This window comes from Myotis lucifugus, unplaced genomic scaffold (assembly GCF_000147115.1).
Source record: "Myotis lucifugus unplaced genomic scaffold, Myoluc2.0 scaffold_34, whole genome shotgun sequence".
NCBI classification, from domain to species: domain Eukaryota; kingdom Metazoa; phylum Chordata; class Mammalia; order Chiroptera; family Vespertilionidae; genus Myotis; species Myotis lucifugus.
The window spans coordinates 8,509,704-8,521,561 of NW_005871082.1; the positions used below are offsets into that span (position 1 = coordinate 8,509,704).

The following is an 11,858-nucleotide window of genomic DNA, read 5'->3' on the forward strand; positions in this document are numbered from 1 at the left end:
TCACATTCAGGGCAGGGCCAATGGGGAGGTTATGGCTCTACCCCGTTACACACAGAGCAAGGCCCGTGGGAGGAGGGGGGGGGGGTTGGGGTGCCGCACCCTGTCACACACAGAGCCGCAGGGCGATCAGGAGGTTGGGGAGCTCCCCCCTATCAGGCACAGAGCAGGGCTGATCAGGGGGTTGGGGCACCTTCCCCTGTCACGAACATAGCAGGGCAGATAGGGAGGTTGTGGCCCCACCCCCTGTCACACACAGAGCTGCAGGGTGATCAGGGGGTTTGGGCGCTGCCCCCTGTCACGCTGATCCCGGTGCCGGGAGCCTCGCTGCTCCGCTGATCCAGGTGCTGGGAGGCATATTACCCTTTTACTATATAGGATAGAGGCCTGGTGCATGGGTGGCGGCCGGCTGGTTTGCCCTGAAGGGTGTCCTGGATCAGGGTGGGGGTCCCCACTGGGGTGCCTGGCCAGTCTGGCTGAGGGGCTGAGGGCTGTTTCCAGGCTGGTGGGTTGACTGAAGCTCCCAACCGCTCCTTTTTTTCTTTTTTTTTTTATTCTGGGCCAGCTTTAGCTCTGAGGCCTCGGCTGCTGAAAGCCGGTTTCTGGCCTTTGTTTTTCCTTCTGTATTTGATACAATGTTGCGGTCCGGCTGGCTGAAGCCTGGCTGACTAACGCAGGTTTCTGGGGTTTTGTTTAGCTTCTATATTTGCAACATAGTTGCTTAGAGTTGCAGCTGAGAGGCCGGCAACTGAGGCGGGGAATGTTGGAGTCCGCCATCACTGGAGCAAGCAAGCCTCCCTGTTCGCTTCAGTGCATGGCTGCCGGCCGCCATCTTGGCTGACAGTTAATTTGCATAAGGATATGCTGATTAGCCAATAGGAAGGGTAGCGGCCGTACACTAATTACCATGTTTCTCTTTTATTAGTGTAGACTAGAGGCCCAATACACAAAATTCGTGCAAGAGTAGGCCTTCCTTTCCCCAGCTGCCAGCACAGGCTTCCCTGACACCCAGGACCCAGGCTTCCCTTGCAGCACCAGCTTTCGTCCAGAAGGTCGTCTGGAAGGACATCCAGTCTAATTAGCATATTATGCTTTTATTATTATAAATAGATAATAAATACTGAAAAATGGCCACCCGAAGCAAGAAAACATATGTTTACTAACTTCCTTCATATTCTGAAAAATCCAGTGTTGGATGCATCTAAATATTGTTAATGGTGAATCACATAATTTAAAAATTTAGATTAATCCAACGTGTGCAGTTCTACTGAGCCATGGTGTAATCAGAACATGGACCATGCCCTACCAGTACCAGAAATAAAGGCTTTATTCATACTTGCTTTCCTTGTGACAGTCAGCCTTCCCAGTGCCCCAGTTTCATGATATAATTTTATGAACTGCAATACAATTGAGAACTCTGACAGTCTGACTGCCTGGGGTCAAATCACGGCTCCACCACTTACCCTCTCTGGCCCTCAGTTTCCTGGTCTGTAAAATGAGGATAAGAACTATACCTCGCTCATGCGATTGCTGTGGGAATCGAATGTGTGAAGAGGACAGAACAAGGTCGGGGCTGTAGCACTTCTATGGTTCTGCTTCATCTACAAGTACTAATTGGGTCAGCTTGCTGGTCTGCATTGTGGTCCATTCTTTCAGAGAGGGTGCTGACCCCTAAGATTGTGACTCTGTGGTTCTCAGGAAAATCCAAGGACAAAAAGGAAGCTCTGGACCCTGGTACTGCTAGGTTCCTCACAGCCAAAAAAAAAAAAACTAGAGAGAGCTTACCAACAGAATTGTATTTTTGTTAGCAAGTCCTCACCCATAATAAAATGATAGACTGACATTCTTAGAAAGTCAAAGACTTCTAATTCTGGCAACACAAAGTAGAAATAATAGTCCCAATTTTCAAAAAGTGCTTACTACCAGTGAAAATGTTAAGAGCTCTCATGACTTTACCCGTGGATTACAAGATGCATGGTATCTCCCCTGGCTAGTGCCAGAAATACAAATTAAACTACCTGGAGAGCACTTTGTAATATACACAAATGCCTTGACAATCTATACACCTCTGATGCAGATACTGACTCTATTTCCAAGAACACACCCTGAGGAAATAATCACCGATGTCTATAAAGACATCTGCATACAACCGATCATTTCAGTGTGTACTCAACTGTTAACGAAAACAGAAACAACTTCCATTTCTAGGAAGAGGAGAATATTCATGAGGTATGGGATATTTTCTGCGTCAGTGTTTCCCAAAGCTGTGTGCCATCAGAATCACCTGGGCGCTGACTAGACCACCAGAGTCCCAGGAGCCTTCCCTGGAGATTAAGGTTCAGCAGGTCTGGGCAGCTGCCAAGGAATCAGGTGCTTCCTGAGACAAGGCAAGTGTGGGAAATCCCCTTTATGTAAAAGAACATATATAAACATTTAAAGTGCTAAAGTCAAAGTATACCTAAATATGAGGGAAAGTTCATAATGCCTTGTTAAGTGAAAAGCAGCTTATTTCCTGAACATTATATAGTATATTGTATTAAAATTTTATATGAAACTTTTACATATATAATGTAAATGGGAAGACACATTCCAAAATTTTGAAGAACAGATACTTCTGGATGGCAAAAATATGAGTGATTTTTGCCTCCTACTTTGTATTTATATGCAGTCACTCAATTCTCTGCCATGAGCATGCCTGACTCCTAATACCAAGTTAAGTCCTTAGAACCAAACTCTCCATGAGAAGCATCTTTTCTTTCAAAAATAGAAGAAAAAGAACAAAGAGGGCTGTCAGAATATGTCAGCTCTCATTAACATCACAAAAGCATGGCTTGCTTTTGCTCTATTTATTTTTGTTTTAGAAAGTTAATTTGAATCTAATTACAATTGAAGCTTCTCAAAGCATTTAAAAAATGCTTCCTCGAGAAATAAAAAAGAGTGTTCTCTCTTCGGAACCTCTGTTTTGGAAACAGACAGACAAATTAATGAAGCTCTAAGGCAGCGGTTCTCAAACTGTGGGTCGAGACCCCTTTGGGGGTTGAACGACCCTTTCACAGGGGTCGCCTAAGACCATCGGAAAACACATATATAATTACATATTGTTTTTGTGATTAATCACTATGCTTTAATTATGTTCAATTTGTAACAATGAAATTGGGGGTCACCACAACATGAGGAACTGTATTAAAGGGTCGCGGCATTAGGAAGGTTGAGAACCACTGCCTAAGGAATCAGTGGGGCACACTGGGAGGTGGATAGTCCACAAGCCTAGTCCTGTCATAAGAAATGAGGAAGGAAGGAAACTATTCTAGATTAAAAGATATTTTAGGGTCATCTAAGTGCAATGCATGGTGCTTGATTGGCTCTTATGTTTTTTAAAAAAAGCTATAAGTGACACTTTTTGAGACAATTAGGAAAACCTGGATACAGACTGGGTATTAGAAATACTTTTTAAAATGTTCTTATGCTCTTATGTATCAAAATGATATTGTGATCGTGTAGGAAAATGTCCTTTTTCTGGAGCCACATGATAAAATGTTTAGGGTAAAGAGCCATGACATTTGTAATTTTACTTTATAATAATATATTTATATACATATATATTTATATATATATTTACATATATTTATATATATTTATATACATATATATCTTGTTAAAAATCATAGAAATGCATGAATTTTACTTTATATAAATTATATCTCAATAAGCCTGACTTTATTCAATAAAGACTATATTCAAATACAGAAAAATAAATGGATGTAGCTTAAGTACAGACATAGGTATAGATGAAGCTAATAAGGCAAAATGTTTACAATCATTGAATCTAGGTTGAGAGAACATGAAAGCCCATCGTACATGTTTCTACTTGTGTTTTAGAACATTTTCAAGGTAAAAACCTTTCAAAGTTCTTTATAACTTACGAAGTCATGTAGCCGTTGACATAATTCTGATTCAATATGCGAGCCCAGCAGCCGGCACCCATGGCATTGTTCAAAGTGCTAAAATCTTCAGAAGACCAGAGCTTCTTCTTAGTCAACCGTGCATCCTTGACCGTGTGGGTCCCAGGATAATGAGCTCTAGGAAAGGAAGGGTAGGAGGAAATGGGGAAAGGTCAAGTGGCACTTAAATCCATTTGTTAAGCAAATGAAAATAAATCTTCTCCAGCATGTTCTATTTTAAAACAACAGCGACTTCCAGGTAGATGCTGATTGTCGTCGGCATCTGCTTCCCATCCTTGTGTCTCAGGATGTACTTAAGATGAGATAAACCTATAACCACACACAAGATGGGAAGGAAGATCAAAAACGAGGTTCCACCAAGATTCTATTCTTGATAGATGAATCAGACATTTCTGCTTCTGGAAACCATAACATGTATGGAAGCATGTTGATAGAGGGAGTTAACAAAGGAGGCCAGAGCCTAGGACACTCCAAGAGACGAATAAGGTGGAGACAGGGTTCATACTTCCCACGGGAAGTACAGAGTTTGGGACACTGGAAAGGAAGAAGAAAGAAGCCAAAAACAAAAGACCAATGAGTCTATTATATAAAGTAGTACTTCCTCCCTTGTTCCCACCACTAGCAGACAGAGAAAGACAACTTGGCATTTACTCCCAGACACAGACAGAAAAACAATAAAGACCCACACAGAGTTCCTTGAATATTTATAATCCCAGAGCAGTGGTGGTCCTCAACCAGGTGCTTTTGCCTGGCACAGCAGGCAGGGTTTACTACTGGTATCTGGGGAGTAGAGGCCAGAGATGCTGCTAAACATCCTACAGGTATAGGATGGGCAGGTCCCCACTGCAAAGAATCATCCAGTGGAAATATCAAACCTGCAGAGGCTGAGGAATCCTGCCCCAGAGTAATGAGCCCTTCCCCTTTGAGAGGAGTCAGTCAGTTGAAGTATAAATGTATATTCATTATTCTAAGGGTAAACTATTGCCATAATGATGATGGTGAAAACTAGTGATTACTGACTAAAAACAACTAAGAAATTTCAAATGTAGAATAGAAATCAGACTGACAGTTAATACAATAATAAGAGAGCATATGAGCTAAATAACTTTAGGGACATGAGTGTATACTTTTTAGGCCAACAATTTATTACAAAAAATTTAATAACAAAGGGAGATAATAAAGATTGGATTATCTCTTTGTAGATTGGTGTAGCAGTATCCATTATATTAAAAGAATGATTGTGAAGTCCTGTTTTAGTTTGCAGTTATTTATTACCATTTAAGTTATGAATCTTTTAAGAGAAAGTCCTATTAGGGAATTCATTAGACCTAGTAAAGATGGATTAGGGCACATTATCAATTTGGCATTCCAGAACTTCATAGGAAATAAGTATTATATACTAGTATATATAATAGAGAACACACACAAAAAAACAGTTGAACAAAAATGAGGTTCCACCAAGATTTGTTGAGTCACTGACCTCAGTTGAAAATAGGCATCTATTCAGTATTATAAATATACACTACAGAGACCACACGAACAAGCTAGCACCCAAGGGGGTTAAGAAATTATTGCCGCGTCACCATAATGCCCAACTCAGAAAATCTGGCTACTAATATTTGTAGTGATATTATATCCCAAAACTTTATTCCATGACATGATATTCAACCTCAATGCCTCAGCCAAAAGCCAAATGTATGTTTCTTGTATCTCTGATTAAAATATACTTTATAAAAAAATAAATCCTGAAAAAGAATATGCTATTATCTTCCCAATGATCTTTAGATGTTGGATTCTGAGTAAATTCTAATTCTAGTTTAGAATTCTAGTAAATTCTAATTTATAGTTTTCTCATTTTCTAATTTTTCTATAATGAGCATGCATTATTTTTATAATCTGAAAAAGTATTTCCTATAAAATTATAGAAATAGATGTTATATCCCTCATTCAGAAAACAACAGAACTGTTACATTACGTTTAAAACCTGCTCAGATTAAATGATCTGAGCAAAGAAGGGCAGGACTAATAGTGTATCTGGGTCTCTTCCAATATCCGGATCCACTGCTAATTCAACAAAATGTAAAGGTTCTTTAGGAATATAATTGTTTAAATGTATGTAATCAGACAAAATGTCTCTCATTTCACAGTATGATATGGCCATAGGTTCATCCTTATGGAGGCTGAATAATGGGAACATGGATATTCATGATATTATTCTGCCTACATTTGTGTACATTAAAAATTCTTCATTAAAAATGCCATTAGATCAAGCAGAATCTTTACACTGAATAAACAACAAATTACACACACGTGTATTCTATTATTTAAATATTTATGTACATTGTCATGATATTTAAAATTCACTTTTTAAAAAAAGTAGCTGAAAGTAGAATTGTAGGAAAGTGGTCAAAAGTACAAAATTCCAGTTATAAGATCAATAAGTACTAGGGATGTAATGTACAATGTAATGACCAGTCAACACTGCTATACAATATATAGGAAAGCTGTTAAGAGAGTAAGATCCTAAAAGTTCTTATAATAAGAATTATTTTTCTTTTCTTTTCTTTTTATTGTGTCTATATGAGATGATAGAGGTTAACTAAACCTATTGTGGTAAACACCTCATAATAGATGTAAATCAAACCATCATGCTATATAGCTAAAACTTATATAGTGATGTATGACAATTCTCAATCAAACTGAAAAAATAAAATAACAAAAAATAAAACAGGAAAAAAAAATACTGCTGGAACACAGTGAGGCCAGGGCCCAGAAAGAAGACTGAAAGGCAGATTGGACTAAGGAGCAAGGTCAAAGCCATATGGCTAAGGAGACATGACAAAAGTCATGGCCAGTGATCATGCCACATCATGTACACAGTGTTCATGAGAGAACTCCACCCACAGGGAGTCTGATTTCACGACATTGCCTTTTATAACTTCTAAAAAATTTAAGTACTATTCTGCCCCAAATCTAAACAAACCCATGTTTTATTACTGCAAACATTAACAATTTTTAAAAATTACCAATTCCTTTTATTGTCATAGAAAAATCCCAAAATTCATACATTTCAAAGAAAAAGGAATGAAATACCAGTTATACAGGCTTTCATTAAGTAATTAGAAAAAAGCTACTTTCTGAAAAATATAACCAAATGGAGAGGAAAACACAAAAGAAAGGCACAGTCAATATTCAGAGCAAGCATCGGACCCTTAGTTTTCAAAGTAAGACATCCCTTACCCTATAACATCAATCACTTCCATGAGCTCCTCGTCGAGCAGCATAGAAGCAGAAATGGGCTCCCAGAGGTTGTCGCTCGCTATGATTTTCACTCGCTCGAGACCTTGATAGTTCAGCATTCTTCTTAAAACCTTGTGGAGGGTAAACAGGACATAGGAAAGGTTACAAAAGAGACTGCAGCTCTTGCATTACCACCAAGGTAGCTAAACTATCTTCCAAAATCAACATACTGGACCATAGTGTCAGTATTATTTCTCAGTAGAAATGTGGCTCCAATGGAAAATAAAAAAATAAACCTATGAAGTTAAAATGTTTTAGAGGGATTTTCCCTCTACCTTCAAAATTATGTTTAACCATAAAAAATTTGGGTGGGAGAGTGGAAATTTTTTTAAAAACCATAATAGTACTCCCCAGAAATAACCACTATTGTTTTGGCATGCATTCTTAGGAAATTTCTCAGGCAGACACAAAATCAAATTGGGATCGCATTAAACATACCATTTGGTAAAATGGTTTAAACTGTAATTTTATTTTTAGTATTTTCCTGTGTCTCTAAATATTCTGCCATTACTGAAAATATTACAGCTCTCAAGATTTTGTAGCATACTAGAAATAACCATAAGAAATACTCCCTTGCTGCCCGCAAGTCTTTCACATGTACAGAGAAAACAGGCAATAAAACCTACCTGTAAGACTATCCACCCAGGAAAATCCTATATAATAAAAGCCTAATATGCTAAGTGTCCAGTCGTCCAGTCATCCGTTCAACCAATCAAAGCGTAATATGCTAATGATATGCTAAGGCAGCTCAATCGTTCACTATGACGAGCACTGACCACCAGGGGACAGACGCTCCTACTGGTAGGTTAGCTGGCTGCTGGGGTCCAGGCGATCGGGACTGAGCAAGACAGGCCGGACACGCCCTTGAGCCCTCCCACAGTCCCTCCTCGGCCCTGATCATGCACTGGTGGGGTCCCTCAGCGTGGCCTGTGCCCTCTAGCAATTCGGGACCCCTCAGGGGATGTTGGAGAGCCGGTTTCAGCCCAATCCCGCAGGCCAGGCCGAGGAATCCCACTGGTGCACAAATTCATGCACCGGGCGTCTAGTTAAAAATAACAATCTAAGTGTTAACAGGAAATAAATCAGCAAAGCACTGAGTGCCTACTCTGGTGTTCATAGGGCCCCGAGACTCACATGTCCCTTTCCCCCACCACCCTCAGACCCCATATGGGATTTTCCAGGCACAACCTAAAAACCACATCACTGAAAACCCAAGGTCAGTCTCAAATACAACGTAAATGGCAAAAGTAAAAGAAACAGTAGCCCTGCCATCTACACTAATAAAAGAGAAACATGGTAATTAGCGTACAACCGCTACCCTTCCCATTGGCTAATCAGCATATCCTTATGCAAATTAACTGTCAGCCAAGATGGCGGCCGGCAGCCAGGCAGCTGGAAGCGAACATGAGGCTTGCTTGCTCCAGTGACTGCAGACTCCAACGTTCCCCGCCTGACTTGCTGGCCTCTGAGCTGCAACTCTAAGAAACTATGTACTATGTTGCAAATAAGAAGCTAAACAAAACCCCAGAAACCAGCTTTCAGCCTGCCGGGATCTCAGAGCTGGAGTTATACATTGTTTCGATTATAGAACGCAAACAAACCAGATACCTGCTTTCAGCCTGTGGCCGTGGCCAGCCTGAAAACGGCCCTCAGCTCCTCATCCAGGCCGGCCAGGCACCCCAGTAAGACCTCCACCCTGATCCGGGACACCCTTCAGGGCAAACCAGCCAGCCCCCACCTGTGCACCAGGCCTCTATCCTATATAATAATCCTATATAATAAAAGGGTAATATGCAAATTGACCCTAACAGCAGAATGACTGGGAATGACTGGTCACTATGACACACACTGACCACCAGGGGACAGATGCTCTTATGCAGGAGCTGACCCCTGGTGGTCAGTGCACTCCCACAGGGGTAGCTATGCTCAGCCACAAGCCAGGCTGAGGGCTGCCAGCACAGCGGTGATGGCAGGAGCCTCTCCCACCTCCTCAGCAGCACTAAGGATGTCCGACTGCAGCTTAGGCCTGCTCCCCGCTGGCAAGTGGACATCACCCGAGTGCTCCCGGGCTCCCAGAGGGATGTCTGACTGCCAGCTTAGGCCCGATCCCCCGGGGAGTGGGCCTAAGCCAGCAGGTGGACATCTCCGAGGGGTCCCAGACTGCAAGAGGGCACAGGCCGGGCTGAGGGACCCCCCCCCGAGTGCACAAATTTTTGTGCACTAGGCCTCTAGTTGTTATATAAATGGCTTATTTGTGTTCTATTCATTTCTACTCTAAAAACAAAACCCAGACTATTGCCAGGGCCTCACAGCGCATATCAAACCTGAACACTTACATTCATCTGCCATTACTGAACTCTTTATACAGGCATTTTAACAAACAGGACACCGATTCCAATAACATCTTGCTACAAAATGGCAATTACAAACTACAAGTTCTTATATCCTGAGATGTTTTGCTGCAGGTAAACTAAAGATTGAGAGAAACGGAAATGAAGTCTAAATTGTTTACAATAGCAGTTTTTCAAACCAAGGTAAGTTGAATTAGAATGCAATGGAATCAAAACAGACTCATAATAGTAAAAAATACATATAAAGTAAAATTTGGGACTTACAGGAAATTTTATATGCTTTCATCATGAATACAAATATTAAGATTTTGCTTAAATTTTGTGTCACAACTAGCAAAACAAATAACTATGCTGTAAAAAAAATACAGTTTTTACTACTAATTTCCATAGAACCATAAAGGAATTATTCACTGATAAATTAAAGATTAAAAGATTTTTAATTTGTACAGACCTTGATATAATTGATGTCAAATGACCTCTCATTCCAAATCTGCAAAACAAAAAGTCAAAAAGTCTGAAGTAAAGTTTTTAAATGTCAGAAAATACACATAATCATTAAATGCCACTTCTCTCATCATCTTTCATATCACCTGAAAAGCCATTTTTTTCTTACTTTATGGAATGGCCTGATATAGAATTTATAGATATTTGTAAGACAATATAATTTTAAAATTAAAATACTATTTTCAAAAATCTTAAAAGCAATGTGGGTATTTTTAAAAACAGTGTATACCAGAGATTTCAAAAAAACAGAATATGCACTCAACCTTTCGACCAATATTGACAAATGGATGTGTGCCAGGACCTACGCTGGCACTGAGACCTAACAGACAGAGGGATTGCGGCAACGATTCCCACAAGTTTCCAACAAGGACAGCAGGAAGCCACGTGGTCACAGGTACACCACACAGAAGTCATTTTCCCAGCGCGCACAGAGAATCACAGTCATCTGCTACACGAAAGCAAACTCCTACTAAGGATGAAAGGAACATACACATAACCCTTAGGTTTCATATCAGGAAGCATGGGAATTTATTGCTGAAAGAGAACCTCATGACTTTCATTTTGCAGCTGAGAAAACCATTAGTAACTGAGATGAGTCCATATCCAGGTGCTTTAACTCTTTTTACTCCAGGGATACAGGGAAGAGTTTCTCATCAAAGAAGCTCCTCACCATAGCATGGGATTATCAGGCGTCTAAGAAAGGTGTGAATCACCCATTATTTACCAAAAAGAGCTTCTAAGTGTAACTTTACCATACAGAATACCATTAGACCCAAACCTACATTTAGTCTCAATATAGGGTAACAATTTAACATTTAAGAAAGCTTTCATATACAAACTAATTTTCAGTTATAACTTAGAGGAGGATAATAAAAACAAGTGTATTCATGCTTCTGGCTGACGGCCCATGGCTCATCCTCATGTCCTATACCATCCCTCCCAGGACACAGCAGTTTGTCTGTTCCCGTGACTACTCCTCCCACTGAATCCAGGAGCTTATCACTCCTGTTACCCTAGAACAGTGGTCGGCAAACTCATTAGTCAACAGAGCCAAATATCAACGGTACAACGATTGAAATTTCTTTTGAGAGACAAATTTTTTAAACTTAAACTATATAGGTAGGTACATTGTTATTAACTTAATTAGGGTACTCCTAAGCTGGCCTTTGCTAAAAAACATCCTCAATCTGAGGGGTCGACCTCAGCGAACGTACCCCCACTTCTTCTAACGCCACTTCTTCTAAATAGACTCGCCCAGGCCGAAAACCGACTTCTGCGCATGGGCCACATAGTTTCAATCGCACTGTATGTGTGCGCCCACACGTGGTATTTTGTGGAAGAGCCACACTCAAGGGGCCAAAGAGCCGCATGTGGCTCGCGAGCCGCGGTTTACCGACCACTGCCCTAGAACATAATAGTCAAATGTACCTGCACCATAGTAGGAGCTCAATAATAGAACTCTATCCTCTTAAATTTTTTGACAGTTGATGCAAAAGAAGAGTCTGTGCAGTGTAAGAGGTGAAAGCACATGACCTCTAAGGTCCTTTCAATTTCCAAATTCTGTGACTAAATGGATTCCGTAGATTCTCACAGATAATAGCTACTTAAGACATTGACATCATCCACTTATCCATGTTACTAAAACTGCTCATTTCGAAGCTTATAAATATTTCAGAAAACTTGCCAGAATTCCATCTCTCCATCTCTGCTTAGATCATCCTTAGGTAATTGTTCCGTTAAAGTC

At 40.4% G+C, this 11,858-nt stretch overlaps 1 protein-coding gene across 1 annotated transcript in view; it reads right to left on the minus strand.

The window, feature by feature from the left end:
• Positions 1-11,858, minus strand: part of GALC (galactosylceramidase) — a 43,388-nt gene that overhangs the window by 19,616 nt on the left and 11,914 nt on the right. The window contains exons 6-8 of the mRNA XM_006086977.3: positions 10,062-10,100; positions 7,200-7,330; positions 3,921-4,076 (exon numbers count right to left, since the gene is read on the minus strand). Of these exons, the coding sequence (XP_006087039.1) occupies positions 3,921-4,076; positions 7,200-7,330; positions 10,062-10,100 (326 nt within the window). The remainder of the gene's footprint in view (positions 1-3,920; positions 4,077-7,199; positions 7,331-10,061; positions 10,101-11,858) is intronic.